This window comes from Halichoeres trimaculatus, unplaced genomic scaffold, assembly GCF_033239565.1.
Source record: "Halichoeres trimaculatus isolate MK-OKI-2021-1 unplaced genomic scaffold, fHalTri1.1 fHalTri1_scaffold_13, whole genome shotgun sequence".
NCBI lineage: Eukaryota > Metazoa > Chordata > Actinopteri > Labriformes > Labridae > Halichoeres > Halichoeres trimaculatus.
In genome coordinates this window covers 5,358,326-5,377,047 of record NW_027437191.1, presented here as the reverse complement: position 1 = coordinate 5,377,047, position 18,722 = coordinate 5,358,326, and the positions used below count along the sequence as shown (strand labels likewise).

General features: G+C 39.6%; 1 protein-coding gene across 1 annotated transcript in view; it reads left to right on the top strand.

The window, feature by feature from the left end:
• Nucleotides 1-4,196: 4,196 nt before the first annotated feature.
• The window catches only part of LOC141802420 (uncharacterized), a 31,763-nt gene continuing 17,237 nt past the window's right edge, over nucleotides 4,197-18,722 (top strand). The window contains exon 1 of the mRNA XM_074685973.1: nucleotides 4,197-4,786. Coding sequence (XP_074542074.1) covers nucleotides 4,618-4,786 — 169 coding nt within the window. The 5' untranslated portion in view covers nucleotides 4,197-4,617. The remainder of the gene's footprint in view (nucleotides 4,787-18,722) is intronic.

Here is an 18,722-nt window from a genome sequence, read left to right as displayed (position 1 = left end):
AAGGTTTGCTAACAAACAACTTCCTGGTTAACTGCTGATCAAAGGACGGTTTATTGTAAAACACTTAGTTATTGCAACCATGATTGAGGAGTGTTTAAAGTAAGACTGTGTGGTGTTATTTTTTATCAACACTGCAAAGTCACTCCACAGTACTATGATTTAACACCAGCTTAGAGTTAGAAACTGTAAAACAAAACCAAGAATTTAGCACGTTACTCCAAAATGGTCTAACACTGGAAGTTTAAGGGGAATTTGCTGTGTATGTGAAAAGCTGTCTCTCTGCTTTCACCCCCAGTTCTTTGTGTTTGCTGATCGGGTTGAGTTTTTTAAGGGAGAAGAGTCAGAGGGGGAGAACACAGTCTATGGACAGCTGACTGTCTCCTGTCACTTTAAAGACCTAGATCCAGCAGAACCTGAAGGAGCTGATGTCAAACTGTGTTTCTGTTTCTGAAAGTCTTTTAAAGAAAACAGCTCCCAAGTTTGATTCAGTTTCACCCACACAAACACACACACACACACGGTTAATGAGAACAGAGAGGAAGCTCTGAAAGTGAAAGTATTTCTTTCATTTGCCATCTTGATTTAGAGGACAGAGCAGGACAGTGAGGCACGGTGAGTGTTAATCCAATATTTGTATCATTTCACTTTTAAAGTCACGGGTGGAGTCTTCCCTTTGTGAACTGTAAAGAAAAGAAAGCTTCAAATGAACTCAACAGCTGGATTGAAAAGTGAACATAGCTCTTGCTGCTCTCTGTACGTGTGTGTGTGTGTGTGTGTGTGTGTGTGTGTGTGTGTGTGTGTGTGTGTGTGTGTGTGTGTGTGTGTGTGTGTGTGTGTTGCCAGTATGTACACTGCAAAAAAAAAAAAGAAAAAGTTTTCCTTTTTTTTCCCGGTAAAAATAGGCAGCTGTGGTTACTAGAGAAATATTATAATAACTACAGTAAAAACATAAACAGCTTTACAGAACAAGCTGTCAATTTTAAAGCTTAAAATGGTAAAATTTGCACAGCAAATACCCCGGTGTTTAACTTCCAGTCTTAGGCCAGCCAGAATTCCTTGCAACTGCCCTGCTCATGGTTGCAATGTTTGTTCTGTTTTTACAATAGCTTCTCTTTGTTCTGCACTGTTAACCCAGAAGTGTTTGCAATCAAATCTTCTAAGTAAGGTTAAATAAGAAAATAAGTTTTTGTTGGATTACTTTAACTACTCAAGAGCATTTTTACCATGAAACATTAATGGTAATGTCTAATGGCTGAGTGAGGAGGGAACACAGTGGATACTTTGTCTCCAGGAGGAGGAGGGGCTGCTAGCATCAGGCTAGCATAAACACACAGAGTGCAAGTGCTGTCAGGTAATTACATGATTTGTAATTCATTAATCTAATTAATCGCATTTTAATCTCATATCTGCTTAAGGTCCCAAAATAAAGATTTTGAATTCCAGGACATTAAAATAACATTAAAAGACACTAAAAAAAAAAAACATTTAAAAATAAGGTGGGAAAATTTACAACACATTTTTAGGTACCCTGATGCATAAGGAACACATGAAAAAAGTTTTATGGTTCTATCTTTACAAAATCTTCACATTCCTGTACTTAAGATAAGCTGATTTGATTTTTAGGACAGTTTTTGCTTTTACTCAATGTTGACTTGATTTTCACTGCAATATGAACTTCCATGCTTCTATGAGGTCAAGAGAACCAGGGCTAAAGGCTAAAAAACTGTGAGGAACTATGTACAAAACACTTAATTCAAGTCTTGGATCAAAGAGGAGTGAAGTATTTTCAGTTTAAAATGTCTGAACACACAAACTGTTGCTGATTGGTGCAGAGCAGCCCCAGGCTGAAACATGACACTAGGAAGATGGAAGGAAATTTTCAAAGAATTCTTTAGATTTAAAAACAGGACAAATATTGATCATTCAGGGCTTGTTTAATGCAGTAAAGAGTGTAGAATTATCTGTTGTTGTTTTTTTTACAGAATTGAGCTAGAGCAAACGGTTGATTTTCTACAGATTTTCAAAAAGGACGTGCGAATAAACGCGATGTGGAAGGCAGTCACAAATCACTCTCGCTTCCCTCCCTCCCGTTTTTTCACGTGTGAAACATTCAGGGACCGTCGGAAATTTGAAAATCTGACGAGAACACCTCTTTTTCCAAGTAGGACACAGGGTTTGTAAATGCCAGACATTTAAAAATAAGTGCGTCTTTGAACGCCCCGCGGATTTGGGATCCAGATTAATCTGCGTTAAATTTTATAACGTGTTAATATGCGGTGTAATTAATTATTCTAATTAACGCGTTAAAATGACAGCCCTAATATATATATATATATATATATATATATATATATATATATATATATATATATATATATATATATATATATATATATATATATATATATATATATAAACATAAACATCCCTGCTCTGTTTCTTCATCAGAGTCTCCTTGGTCTCAAAAAGTGACACAGACCCCTGTTACAAGCCATTTTAAAAAATGAGGTCCAACCAAACACCTTATTTTATTCTATTATTGTTAATATCATTTTTTAAAGGCGCCACCCAAATGTTTGCTTGTTAAAGTATCTCTGTCTTTACTGTTCCTTTTTCACTGCTTTTTAATTATCCTTTTGGCCTGTAATAACTTTTATGGCTCGTTTTTGGATATGGACACAAAAATATTATGTTGGCATTGGTGGTTTTAACAGATTTGTTCCTGTGTGTGTGTACATAGATTTTAACTGTAACCATGGACACATTGTCTAAACACAAGATCAGCTGTAGCATGTCAATGCTAACTGGTGCTTGGTCCAATGTTCCCCCTGAGCTGGGATGAGGGAGGTGAGGATGATGTGCTGGTACTGCACTTAGAGCTGAGGAGACACTGCCTCTACATGGCTTTATGCTGAAGCAGGACTTGCTGCACATGCAGCAGCCATGATATTCCCTGAAAAGAGCGCAAGGTCGAAGGCCTGCTTATTGCCACTTGTGGCTTTCTTTTTTTTTTTTTTTTTAGTTTTCTCTCTTTCTTTTTTGTTAAATAGATTTCCCAAGCGTTGTGACACAGCAAATTTAATTCTATTTTTCCCAACAACCTAGTTTTATTAAGGATGCTCACGTTTCTTTACTTTAGCACACAGACACAAAATTATTCACAAATAACACCAAAAACTACCAGGGTCAGAATCATCAGCCCTCCTGAAGAACTGACCTTCTTTAAGAGCCAAAGTAAAATCCAGTGAGGTGTTTCAGTCGTCTGCTTTAACTCGTGAATGCTCAAGGTTTGCAATCAATGTTGGCAATGAATGTACGAATGAATGAGTGAATGAATAAACCAACCAAACCAATCTATCTATCTAGTTAAAGCCCATAAATAGCTGTAGTAAGCCAGATAACTACCTGTAGTGAACATTGTTACAAATTATTAGAAAACACAGACATTGGCCCAGACACAAACAGTCACAGACAGACACATACAACACGCACATCCTATGTCACAGCCTCAGGAAGAATGTCACATCCCCCAGAGAGGTTAGATTTGTAAATATGTTAAAATACTGAGAAAAAAAAAGAAGAAAATCTTGAGTTGTAAGTAGTGACTGTGATGGTTAGAAAAACAAAAGAGCAGTCTAGTGGTTCTTTAAGTTCTTCAAGTAATTTTCTTTGATAGTAGAGAATAAGAAAGAGTTTTAAATGCTGTGAGTGTTTGGAAATATCACAGGTGGGGAGATGCTTACTTAAGAGGGGAGGTGTTCTGTAAACGGAACTAAAGATGTTGTTTGCCACCCGGAGTTATGTATGTGTAACACACACACATGATGTTGCTAGTAAACGTTCCTGCCGAGCACACGACGAGCCTCCGTGTAATTATTACTTGACGTCCGAGTGACAACATAACAGTGTCTAATATTGTTAATTAAAATATATTATCATTGGCATGATTGGACAGGAATTGAACTCACAAATGCCAGTTACGAGTCCATTATAGTAGCAGTGCACTACAAAGCACCTTTATACTTTACTTTACTCAGAGTAGTCTATCATGTTATGTTGGATCTTCAGTACTGAATGTAACTGTGAAACCGAACCTCTGCCAATCAGGTGCTTCGTTTGATGTCCGAGCCACAGCAGTGAATCGATACACTCAACTGTTTCATACGTCACTCAACTGTTTCGTACGTCACTCGGCACGTGATACACGCTCCGGCACAGTGCTTCGATACGTTTGCTTCATGAGCTACGGCGCATGTGTCGGAGCCTCGGGTATCAGCGGACCATCACTACTAACGGCTGCTTCTGCTTGGAATTGAGAACGCTTTTACTTTCCTTTCGGATCGACATTGAGTCACATTTGTCTTGAGAATTGCTGAATTTCGTTGAAAAACTGAGTAGACGTTTGACGACTAAGGAAATACAAGTTTTTTAACCGCTTTTCACAAGTTTTTTTTTCATAGCTCGGCGGAAAGTGTCCACACACTCGGCCATGTTGGCACGCTCCCCCCAAAGTCAACCTTTCTCTGAAACGCTTCTGTCAGACAACACAGAAAATCCCCTCGGAGAAAGACACTAGCTTTTAGTTTTCTATTTAGTACTCGGCTCTTGGATGAGGAGATGTCCAGATTCAAGGATCTTGAAGATTTATTCGAGCGGCGGCTGCTCGCTGCGGTTATCAGTGACATGGACAAACAAAGAACACCGTCTGGATACGAAGAGGAGCTCCAGCGACAAAGTGAACTACTGGATGTGATTTTAATACCTGAGATAAAGCTGCACAGAGCAGGTTGGTTTCTGAACATGTGTGTGATAATGTTTTGGGGAATCCATCGAGAAATCAATGTTTAAAGGCGAAAGTTCTGACCTCAAACTATGTATGCGTTAATGTGATTTAAGTCGTGATAAAAGCCACTACAAATTCTAATGATGATCTGCTGTGTCGAAAAAATGGGTTTATTCAGGTTTTCATCCTAGTTTGGTTCTATAAACTATTATATATATGTGAGTGTTTGTGTCAAAATATCATCAACAGATACGTTTTTCATGATTATCTGAAACCATTTTGGGAAGATGCATCCGCGGAAAGTCGTCAGTGAAGGGCCTTATTCTCATTTTTAGGCAGAAACTCCAGTTGATCTCTGCTGACAATAATGTAACGTCTCCGGTGGAAGTTGTTTCAGACTTTCTGAAACGATTTCCACCGATGGCTGTGTCACTCGTGCTTGTCTTCCCTCACGAGTCAACATATCCATTAACAGTGCAGTAAATCACAATTAAAAACATCAAGGACTGCTAATAAGTTAGCACGGATGATATATCCTCCATGCTAACAGGCTAACTGCAGTGCTACATCAGTGACGTGTTCGTGAATGATTTGTTCGGGAGAAAACGAAGCACATGGGCGATATTAGCCGAACGTAATTACTGACTGAACGTGGCAACTCTGTATGAAGTTGAATTGCGCTTTTCTCTGTTTTATAGATCAATTCATAGCCGACGTCATCAAAATCGTGCGTTCGCGTTTTTGGACCGAGGTCAAGCCAGCACAGAAATACAAACACTCGGTCAAGCCAGCCCACACGTTGTTTTGTGGTGAGCGAATATATGGCACATTACGGTAATAACGGCAAACGCCTCATTTCAAAGTAAAAGCAATCAGACTGATAGAACCAAACGTGAGGATTAAACTCAGATAAAAACCAGCTCATTCTGATGTGGAATTTCAAAACAAAAGCCCTCTAAACTTTCAAATCTCAATGTATTTTCTCAATAATTAGATTATAATTATTAAAACATCTGTTGTTTTAACTGGACAATTAAAAAAAGTTTTTTTTTCCTGAGTGTCATCCTGAGGTCAAGTACTATCAGTCCAAAGTGGAATAGTTCAGTTGTAACTACAGATTTTTTAATAATTAAAAATCTTTATATTGAGTATATACAGTGAGATTTGAAAGTTTAGAGGGCTTTTATTTTTAAAAATTCCACATCCGTATATTTTTTTTTTCTAAGTGTCATCCTGGGGTCAAGTACTATCAGTCTTGAGTAGAATTTTCCAGTTATAACTACAGATTTTTTAATAATTATTTTCCTAAAAATTGAGAAAATACAGGGAGATTTGAAAGTTTGGAGGGCTTTTATTTTGAAATTCCGCATTAGAATGAACTGATTTTTTCTGGGTGTCATCCTGAGGTCAAGTACTATCAGTCTGAGGTGGAATGATTCAGTTACAACAACAGTTTTTTTTTACAATTATAAATCTATATTTAGAGAAAATACAGTGAGATTTGAAAGTTTAGAGGGCTTTTATTTTGAAATTCCACATCACAATAAACTGATTTTTTTCTCATGTCTTGTACTATCAGCCAGATTGCTTTTACTTTGAAAGTAGGTGTTTGCCGCTATTACCGTAATGTGCCATGTATGTGCACACCACAAAACAACATGTGGGCTGGCTTGACCAAGGCCGTTTTCGAATTTGCATACTATACTAGCAGTGCCTACTGATTCGACCAAAATGCAGTATGCAGTATGTGAACAAATGTCAGAGTTGTAGTATGAGAAAAACACCCGGATGACGTACTGAATCGGGAAAAATCCACAGTATGCATCGGACCAGTGTGCTTCACATACTGTTACCCACAATGCAACGCGCCTGGTCCCGTATCAGAATTGAAAATGGCAGAGAGCGGAGCAGGAGACCAGAGTAGCAGAGGAATATAAATACAAGAGCCATTTCTTTTTTATCTTTAAATCCTCATCATCTCCACCACTGAAAGTTAATATCAAATGCTCTCTCTGGCAATATATTTGCAGATAAGTTACTCGTGGTTTGTTTATTTTCTACATTTTCAATAAAGATTTTTGGGGAAAAAAAGTCAGCCGTAGCCAACTTCCATTTTCTTCGAACTGAAGACCAGCGTAGCATACTACAAAAATTAACCCAACTGAACAGTCATACTACATACTGCTTATGAAAGTAGTATGTAGTAGGCAGTGCCTACTACATACTACTTTAACAAGCAGTATGTAGTAGGCGAATTCGAAAACAGCCAATGTGTTTCTACTTGTGTGCTGGTTTGACTTCAGTACATTTTGGCGACTGAAATGGCGTTTAGCTCATGTCATGTTTGTCAACTTACACCTAAGCCTAACCAAACATTAAAGCCGGCTCCTATGAGTCCTGTAGTGACGGTGTCTGAGCCGTTTGAACATTTGATCAGTGACTGGTATGTCCCCCATCCAGGTCCAAGTCAGGTTCTGTTTATATACTCACTGTCATGAGCCAAAGCACGTGTTACCTCCTCTAATCCTTTACGTACAATAACAGCTAGATCTGTGGTGCGAGCACTCTCTCGGTTTCTCATTTCTGTGGCATTCCTAAAGTGATTGTAAGGAAATGGTGTTTATATCATATATCCAAGTTGAAATTTTACTGTTTTCCCACACTTCAATACCTGTTAGAAGGAGCAGGGTACTCTGTGTCAGTCATTTTTCTCACACCACTGCCTTTCAAACCATGAAGGGTACTCTACAGATTTAATTCGTCACTCAAAATAATGTCTTAGTATTGAATTTCCCAAATACTTCAATTACCTCTTCACCATTCCCAGCATGTTTGATAATCGGAGAGATGATGACCAGGATGCAACCAAGTTGTCTGTTATGCATTTAGTCTAAAAACACTGCTAAATAAGGCTCTAGTTCTCATCATGTCTCTTCGTCCTGGCAGACTACCTGCGTTTGTTTATATCTGGCACGCCGCGCGCGGACTGATACACTAAGCGGCAAACACCTGGTACACAGCTGTGGCTCTGCAGCGGAGGTAGCGCAGTTTTATGACACAATGAGAACTAGAGCCTTATTTAGCGGTGTTTTTGTGTGAAAGTAACGCGCTGAAAATTCTCTAAATAAAGCGTGAATGCAGACCGATATCAGACTTTTTTTGTCGGGAGTCCGTTTATTTGTGTTTTTTGGTCAAGTAAAAATGGTCCCGTCTGAGTGCAGAGGAAACCAGCAGAGGAGCAGGGAGGGGGTGTTTGGTGCGAGCGCTCTGGGCTTCTGCTGCACAAAAACACTGCTGTAGGGGTAATTTCTGCCCTAAACCTTGTGATAGGACCCAACTTGTTCCATCCCAGAGTACCACTTTTAATGCTTCCTCTTTCACAGTCACTGTACAAGACATTGTGGATTGAATTCTCCCTCTCTTCCACTGGCTCAGTCAGTCTCCTCCACCTGAACTCTCCTGTTCTGAAGAGAGAACACCGTCTCGTACACGCGCAGTGCGTATGCACATCACACACCGAAGACAGACAGAACTTCACATAGACACGTGTTTCACTATTTCAGAGTCAGCCTTCTCACAATAAGATTCACTCTGCTCAAAACTCTCCTGATTGAAGAGGATGCTACGTTAGAGCATGTCAGAGCTTATGTTAGAGAGATCAGGGAAACCACAGGATGGATCAACTTTTCAACCAGTACAAGAGTGACTCGTGACATGTCGTGTCAACATGGAAAAAAAGAAAACAGCTGAGGCTCTGATAGACTCTTTCTTAACGAGTGCTGCATCATTATCTGTCTCTGTCTCTGAGGTGTCCCGAGCGTCTTTGGATCAAACCAACTAAGAGAGAGGGGTGGATGGTTTTTGAGTTTTCGATACAACGCCCGACTGGACTTACTCTGAAAAAATACTTAATTTTTCTTTGATCCTTAACTTGAATTAAGTGTTTAGTTCATATTTTTTCACAGTTTTTGTTGTTTTAGAGTAAATATTCAGAAAATTTTAATGCCTGCTTTTCTTTTGTGAATAATTTCTTGCATTCTGGTTATGTTATATTGCTGAGACATTGTTTAGTTGCTGTGAATGCAGCAATGCATTCACAGTATATGTTCTTCTGTGACAAAAAAATTTATTGCTGTGAATGCAGCAATGCATTCACAGTATATGTTCTTCTGTGACAAAAAAATTTATTGCTGTGAATGCAGCAATGCATTCACAGTATATGTTCTTCTGTGACAAAAAAATTTATTGCTGTGAATGCAGCAATGCATTCACAGTATATGTTCTTCTGTGACAAAAAAATTTATTGCTGTGAATGCAGCAATGCATTCACAGTATATGTTCTTCTGTGACAAAAAAATTTATTGCTGTGAATGCAGCAATGCATTCACAGCATATGTTCTTCTGTGACAAAAAAATTTCTTCTTCTTCTTCTTCTTCTTCTTCTTCTTCTTCTTCTTCTTCATTCTTCCGCCCGCTTTTTTGGACCGCTAAAACTCAGGCAAACTTCAACCGATTTTCACCGTTCAAACTTCAAAACGTGTGTTTCAGTTGGGACAAGGGGGCTATGACTCTTCAGACACTTTTCACAAATACTTTTCGAGATATTTCAGAATTTGTGCGTTTTTTGGTCTCATAGAGATGAATGAGGAATTTTCAAAATTTTCTCCTTTCAGGACATTTTTTCAGCCTGCTTCAAACGCTCCTCATTTAGTCATACATTCAGCTACAAACTCCATTCAAACTTTAAAATATTAAGCTACCTTTTGGCTTCATTCAGTTGGTTTCAAATGTTTCCTAGCATTCATAGTTTCTTCACAATGACCCTTCAAAGGTCATGATGCATTTCAGCTCTTCGAGCCGTTTTAACATTGGTGTGTATTGGACGGAATGTTTCGGCTTAGAGCAGGGAGAGGGTGAAACCAAACCTGAAAAATTTCTGGGTAAACTGCTCTTTTGGTCACAATTTTCACTCCACATAGGAACATTATATATCAAAATGGAGAGAGGCTTGTCCTGCTTCTGACAAAGTGGTTTTTAAAGCAAAAGGATGGAGCACTTTTTCACAAAATGGCCAACTGTCATGAGAAGTTCAAAAAAATCCCCATATACCTCCATGTTAATTCCTGAGGGGTTTTCTCAGAGATCAGTAAAATTTCCCTCATCTATCTATCGCTCTCGTGGGTTCGTTTCTTGACCTTCATGCATGAAATTTAGACGGACAGCTTCCTCTGGGTCTCAGGATTCCTACGGTGTGTTCATTTTTATTCTAGCCCTCACGGTTTTGGCAAGGTGACAGGAGATTCGGACTCTTGCTTTGCCACAAAATCTTCAGAAGATTACAGTAACAAGGGCAAAGTTGTGCACCTGCACCTGCTGCCCTTGACGAGCTGGTCACCGTGGAAACCTTTCATCTCATGCAGCTGTTTATAGTAACTCATCAAAACATTCAGGAACAAAGACAAGCATGTGTGTGTTAATTTATCATTGATCACCAATGCAAAATCTGGCTTCAGATAAGCCTCAGCAGACAGGTTTACATGATTGAACACACACACACACACACACACACACACACACACACACACACACACACACACACACACACACACACACACACACACACACAGGGCAGAAAGTATCACACTTTAACAGCATTTGACTTCCATTTCCCTGAGTCAGCTCCTTATTTTCCTAGATTTTTTTCTTTAAATTTAAATTCCTTCCCTTAATTCCTGTATTGATTCAGCCATTCAAACTTTTAAATCCAATTTTAGATCACACTGATTCATGCTTCATGATCATTCTTTTTGTCAGAATTGCAAGCACCTTTACACCCTGATTTCAAAAGGGGTGTTGGGAATCAACAGACTCCACCAGCTCTCTGATGGCAGTTGGTAAACAATGATCACCATGGCAACATCTGGCTTCAGATGGGCCTGAGCCTACAGGCTTACATGGTTAAAAAACTAACACACAGGACACACAGGATTACATTTTAACAGGGTTTAAGATAGCAGACTTACATTTTCCCTTAGTCAGGTCATTATTTCTATAAATGTTCTTTAAAATTTGATACATTCCTTTAATTTTTGAATAGACGCAACCATTTCAACTTTAAATTCATTCATCCATTCTATTTATTTGTCCATTCATTTCCTTTCATCCAAGAGTTCATGGCAGGCTAATTCAGCATTCTGCATTAGCAGTTGAGCGCAAGCTTTTACAGGACTTCTTTAAACAATTTTCAGACATATCCTCAGTCATTCTTGATCAGCATTCTGCATCAGCAGTTGAGCACAAGCTTTTCAAGACTTCATTCAACCATTTTAAGACACATCTTCAGTCATTCATGTTCAGCGTTCTGCATTAGCATTTCAGTGCAAGCATTGCATGACTTCATTCAACCATTTTCAGACACATCTTCAGTCATTCATGTTCAGCGTTCTGCATTAGCATTTCAGCGCGAGTTATTTAAGACTTCGTTTAGCCATTTTCAGACATATCTTCAGTCATCCATGTTCAGCATTCTGCATTAGCAGTTCAGCGCAAGCTGCTTCAGCATTCTGCATTCACAGCGCAATTTCTTCAGAAATTGCTTTTCTAGTTCTTCTTCTTCTTCTTCTTCTTCTTCTTCTTCTTCTTCTTCTTCTTCATTCTTCCGCCCGCTTTTTTGGACCGCTAAAACTCAGGCAAACTTCAACCGATTTTCACCGTTCAAACTTCAAAACGTGTGTTTCAGTTGGGACAAGGGGGCTATGACTCTTCAGACACTTTTCACAAATACTTTTCGAGATATTTCAGAATTTGTGCGTTTTTTGGTCTCATAGAGATGAATGAGGAATTTTCAAAATTTTCTCCTTTCAGGACATTTTTTCAGCCTGCTTCAAACGCTCCTCATTCAGTCATACATTCAGCTACAAACTCCATTCAAACTTTAAAATATTAAGCTACCTTTTGGCTTCATTCAGTTGGTTTCAAATGTTTCCTAGCATTCATAGTTTCTTCACAATGACCCTTCAAAGGTCATGATGCATTTCAGCTCTTCGAGCCGTTTTAACATTGGTGTGTATTGGACGGAATGTTTCGGCTTAGAGCAGGGAGAGGGTGAAACCAAACCTGAAAAATTTCTGGGTAAACTGCTCTTTTGGTCACAATGTTCGCTCCACATAGGCATTTTATATATCAAAATGGAGGAGGGCTTGTCCTGCTTCTGACAAAGTGGTTTTTAAAGCAAAAGGATGGAGCACTTTTTCACAAAATGGCCAACTGTCATGAGAAGTTCAAAAAAATCCCCATATACCTCCATGTTAATTCCTGAGGGGTTTTCTCAGATATCAGTAAATTTTCCCTCATCTATCTATCGCTCTCGTGGGTTCGTTTCTTGACCTTCATGCATGAAATTTAGACGGACAGCTTCCTCTGGGTCTCAGGATTCCTACGGTGTGTTCATTTTTATTCTAGCCCTCACGGTTTTAGCAAGGTGACAGGAGATTCGGACTCTTGCTTTGCCACAAAATCTTCAGAAGATTACAGTAACAAGGGCAAAGTTGTGCACCTGCACCTGCTGCCCTTGACGAGCTGGTCACCGTGGAAACCTTTGATCTCATGCAGCTGTTTATAGTAACTCATCAAAACATCCAGGAACAAAGACAAGCATGTGTCTGTGAATTTATCATTGATCACCAATATAAAATCTGGCTTCAGATAAGCCTCAGCAGACAGGTTGACATGATTGAACACACACACACACACACACACACACACACACACAAACACACACACACACACACAAACACACACACACACACACACACACACACACACACACACACAGGGCAGAAAGTATCACACTTTAACAGCATTTGACTTCCATTTCCCTGAGTCAGCTCCTTATTTTCCTAGATTTTTTCCTTAAAATTTAAATTCCTTCCCTTAATTCCTGAATTGATTCAGCCAGTCAAACTTTTAAATCCAATTTTGGATCACACTGATTCATGCTTCATGATCATTCTTTTTGTCAGAATTGCAAGCACCTTTACACCCTGATTTCAAAAGGGGTGTTGGGAATCAACAGACTCCACCAGCTCTCTGATGGCAGTTGGTAAACAATGATCACCATGGCAACATCTGGCTTCAGATGGGCCTGAGCCTACAGGCTTACATGGTTAAAAAACTAACACATAGGACACACAGGATTACATTTTAACAGGGTTTAAGATAGCAGACTTACATTTTCCCTCAGTCAGGTCATTATTTCTATAAATGTTCTTTAAAATTTAATTCATTCCTTTAATTTTTGAATAGACGCAACCATTTCAACTTTAAATTCATTCATCCATTCCATTTATTTGTCCATTTATTTCCTTTCATCCAAGAGTTCATGGCAGGCTAATTCAGCATTCTGCATTAGCAGTTGAGCACAAGCTTTTACAGGACTTCTTTAAACAATTTTCAGACATATCCTCAGTCATTCATGTTCAGCATTCTGCATCAGCAGTTGAGCACAAGCTTTTAAAGACTTCATTCAACCATTTTAAGACAAATCTTCAGTCATTCATGTTCAGCGTTCTGCATTAGCATTTCAGTGCAAGCCTTGCATGACTTCATTCAACCATTTTCAGACACATCTTCAGTCATTCATGTTCAGCGTTCTGCATTAGCATTTCAGCGCGAGTTATTTAAGACTTTGTTCAGCCATTTTCAGACATATCTTCAGTCATCCATGTTCAGCATTCTGCATTAGCAGTTCAGCGCAAGCTGCTTCAGCATTCTGCATTCACAGCGCAATTTCTTCAGAAATTGCTTTTCTAGTTAGGGGCTCGGGCTTCGAACGAGCCCCTCTCCTGCATAGCAAGCTATGCAGGAGAGGGGCTCGTGGCGAAGCCACGAGCCCCTAATGCTTTTCCGTTCGCCTCTTTTTTTTTTTTCTTCTTCATCTTCCGGCCAAAACTTTGGCTCGCTACTCCTCCAAGGGCTTTGAGAAAACCCCCACAAATTATACATCAGAATGTGCGGCTCGGTCGGGAATGGTGGGCTATTATTTTTTTCACCAATTCGCCAAATTTTGGCCGACTTATTGGCCAAAAACGGCGAAAAATCCCTCATAGAGAATGAATGGGGAACCTAGGAATCGCTCCCTCTCACTGCCCAAAATTTCCACTTACTTTGAGACGCTAAGACTTTGGCATACTTCCACTTACAGGCACCATTTTTGCTTTAAAATGTTCACTGATCTTTCAGCTCTACAAGTATGACCTGCCTTTTCTGATATCTATTACAGTTTTTGAGATTTTACTGTTGAAGCAACATAAACTTTTTGGTTTTTGCCCTGAAACCTCATCTCCTCCAGTGCGGAATGTCTGAAAGTAGAGTGAGAGCAGCGGTTGATGACAGGTTGCAGCATTCTCCAATGAATTGTCATAACTTCCAAAATCTTCACAGAAGATAAATAAAAACTACATTACGAAGTTCCCTGACATCTCCTACTTCTTACAAAGGGAGTATTTTACCCCAAAAATGTACTGTTTTGCCAAAAAACGCCTCAGTGTGAGTGAAACCGTCTCATCCCTGTAATCTGAAGTAATGTTAAAATCTGACCTATATTTCTCTTCAACTTCATTCCTAACTACATTTATAAATCACCCTCGTGCAGTCAATTTTAATCCTACAATCGTGGGACACACATCATCTTGTTCATCAGAGTCTCCAGATTCACACAATGTTTTTGTTTTTCTTCTAGCCCTTAGGGTTTCAGCATAAATGCAGTTTGTTCGGACCTATGTCTAGCCCAAAACTCCAGCTTAGATCAGTGGATACAAAGGAGTTCCAAAGTGTAACTGACAGATCACACTCACTGTGACATCATCATGATGATCACCATGGTAACCACACAGCTGTGTATACTAACTGATGAGGTCATTGAGGGACAGAAAAACACAGGTGTTTGTTTATTATGCCTAAACAACCAACCCAAACTCTCTTATACACACACATAGACACATACAGCCTACCCATACACACACACACGTGCACATGCGCACGCGCACAAACACACACACGCACACACACACACACACACACACACACACACACACACACACACACACACACACACACACACATACAGCCAACCCATACAAACCCATGTGCACACACACACGTGCACACACACACGCACACACACACACACATACAGCCAACCCATACATACCCATGTGCACACACACACACAGACACACACACACATACACACACACACACACACACGCACACACACATAAATCCCCATCTCTTCTCTCTCAATTCTCTCTGTCTCTTTCTCTCTTACTGTCTCCCTCCCTCTCCCTCACGCACACACAGGTGCATGATTTTGAAGATATCATTTGGCTGCCTTGTATTTAAGTCTTTTTTTTCTTTTCTGAACAGTTACATTTCCATTAGTTATGAGAGGTTAAAAACAAGGTATTATGTCACATTTAATGATAATTGACAGCTGCCGTTCTTGTGTATTTTTTTTCTGGGATTGTAAAATATGTCAAGGCGTAGAGTCAAGAAGTAATTAGACTCGCAAAAGAAAAATGAAGTTATTAGTTTTGTTACCTAGCGCCACTCAGATTCTCCCAGAATCTCTCAGAATTTCTCATAGTCTGAACTAGGCAGACTCTGGCTGCACAACTGCTACCAATGGCTGGGCCTTTCACAGAGGTATTTTGGCTTCAGAACTGTACAATGGCGGAGCCACGCTGTCCACTATACAGTTTATGTTTGGGACGTATTGCTTTGGGGCTAGAATAGTATAGATATGAAAGTGTGTACACACACACACACACACACACACACACACACACACAAACACGGACCCCCTTTCCTTTCAATACGCTCTTTCTCTCCCTCAACCTCTCTCTTTCTCTCCCTCTCTCTGGCTCTCTCTCTTTTCTGTTTACAGCTCTCCCTCTGTCCCTCACACACACACACACACACACACACACACACACACACACACACACACACACACACACACACACACACACACACACTCACACACACACACACAAGTACTTTAACAAGTTCTCAAGAGCTTATTTGGGGTTAAGGCTTTGCAACCAGCCACTCTACCATGTCTCATGACATGTAGGTGTATATTTGTGACATAATGTTTTAGGGCTATAACAGTAAAGATATGAAAGTGTGCGCGCGAAGCGCGCTTCATTGTGCATGAGGTAATTTGATACCTGTTGAATCAGAAACAAGAAATGTTAAGAAGTGTTTCGCTATGTCAGTCCAAAACAAGTTCTGGTGACATCCGTGTTTCTGAACATTTTCAAGATATGAATGTATGCGCGCGAAGCGCGCTTCATTGTGCATGGGATAATTTGACACCTATTCGATCAGACGTCAGTACAAAACAAGGTCTGGTCACATCGGTGTTTCTAAACTATTTAATGAATGCAAAAAGCCCGGCCGCCGCCCGAGCCCCTCTCACGATTTCCGCGGAAATTGTCTAGTTCTTCTTCTTCTTCTTCTTCTTCTTCTTCTTCTTCATTCTTCCGCCCGCTTTTTTGGACCGCTAAAACTCAGGCAAACTTCAACCGATTTTCACCGTTCAAACTTCAAAACGTGTGTTTCAGTTGGGACAAGGGGGCTATGACTCTTCAGACACTTTTCACAAATACTTTTCGAGATATTTCAGAATTTGTGCGTTTTTTGGTCTCATAGAGATGAATGAGGAATTTTCAAAATTTTCTCCTTTCAGGACATTTTTTCAGCCTGCTTCAAACGCTCCTCATTTAGTCATACATTCAGCTACAAACTCCATTCAAACTTTAAAATATTAAGCTACCTTTTGGCTTCATTCAGTTGGTTTCAAATGTTTCCTAGCATTCATAGTTTCTTCACAATGACCCTTCAAAGGTCATGATGCATTTCAGCGCTTCGAGCCGTTTTAACATTGGTGTGTATTGGACGGAATGTTTCGGCTTAGAGCAGGGAGAGGGTGAAACCAAACCTGAAAAATTTCTGGGTAAACTGCTCTTTTGGTCACAATTTTCACTCCAAATAGGCACATTATATATCAAAATGGAGAGAGGCTTGTCCTGCTTCTGACAAAGTGGTTTTTAAAGCAAAAGGATGGAGCACTTTTTCACAAAATGGCCAACTGTCATGAGAAGTTCAAAAAAATCCCCATATACCTCCATGTTAATTCCTGAGGGGTTTTCTCAGAGATCAGTAAAATTTCCCTCATCTATCTATCGCTCTCGTGGGTTCGTTTCTTGACCTTCATGCATGAAATTTAGACGGACAGCTTCCTCTGGGTCTCAGGAGTCCTACGGTGTGTTCATTTTTATTCTAGCCCTCACGGTTTTGGCAAGGTGACAGGAGATTCGGACTCTTACTTTGCCACAAAATCTTCAGAAGATTACAGTAACAAGGGCAAAGTTGTGCACCTGCACCTGCTGCCCTTGACGAGCTGGTCACCGTGGAAACCTTTGATCTCATGCAGCTGTTTATAGTAACTCATCAAAACATTCAGGAACAAAGACAAGCATGTGTGTGTTAATTTATCATTGATCACCAATGCAAAATCTGGCTTCAGATGAGCCTCAGCAGACAGGTTTACATGATTGAACACACACACACACACACACACACACACACACACACACACACACACACACACACAGGGCAGAAAGTATCACACTTTAACAGCATTTGACTTCCATTTCCCTGAGTCAGCTCCTTATTTTCCCAGATTTTTTTCTTTAAATTTAAATTCCTTCCTTTAATTCCTGAATTGATTCAGCCAGTCAAACTTTTAAATCCTATTTTAGATTACACTGATTCATGCTTCATCATCATTCTTTTTGTCAGAATTGCAAGCACCTTTACACCCTGATTTCAAAGGGAATGTGTTGGGAATCAACAGACTCCACCAGCTCTCTGATGGCAGTTGGTAAACAATGATCACCATGGCAACATCTGGCTTCAGATGGGCCTCAGCCTACAGGCTTACATGGTTAAAAAACTCACACACAGGACACACAGGATTACATTTTAACAGGGTTTAAGATAGCCGACTTACTTTTCCCCTCAGTCAGGTCATTATTTCCATCAATGTTCTTTAAAATTTGATACATTCCTTTAATTTTTGAATAGACGCAACAATTTCAACTTTAAATTCCTTCATCCATTCCATTTATTCGACCATTTATTTCCTTTCATCCAAGAGTTCATGGCAGGCTAATTCAGCATTCTGCATTAGCAGTTGAGCGCAAGCTTTTACAGGACTTCTTAAAACAATTTTCAGACATATCCTCAGTCATTCATGTTCAGCATTCTACATCAGCAGTTGAGCACAAGCTTTTCAAGACTTCATTCAACCATTTTAAGACAAATCTTCAGTCATTCATGTTCAGCGCTCTGCATTAGCATTTCAGTGCAAGCCTTGCATGACTTCATTCAACCATTTTCAGACACATCTTCAGTCATTCATGTTCAGCTTCTGCTGTAGCATTTCAGCATGAGTTATTTAAGACTTCATTTAGCAATTTTCAGACATATCTTCAGTCATCCATGTTCAGCATTCTGCATTAGCAGTTCAGCGCAAGCTGCTTCAGCATTCTGCATTCACAGCGCAATTTCTTCAGAAATTGCTTTTCTAGTTGCTGTGAATGCAGCAATGCATTCACAGTATATGTTCTTCTGTGACAAAAAAATTTATTCTTCTTCTTCATTCTTCCGCCCGCTTTTTTGGACCGCTAAAACTCCAGCAAACTTCAACCGATTTTCACCGTTCAAACTTCAAAACGTGTGTTTCAGTGGGGACAAGGGGGCTATGACTTTTCAGAAACTTTTCACGAATAATTTTCGAGATATTCGACGATTTACGAAATTTTGGTCACATAGAGATGAATGGGGAATTTTCAAAATTTTCTCCCTTCAG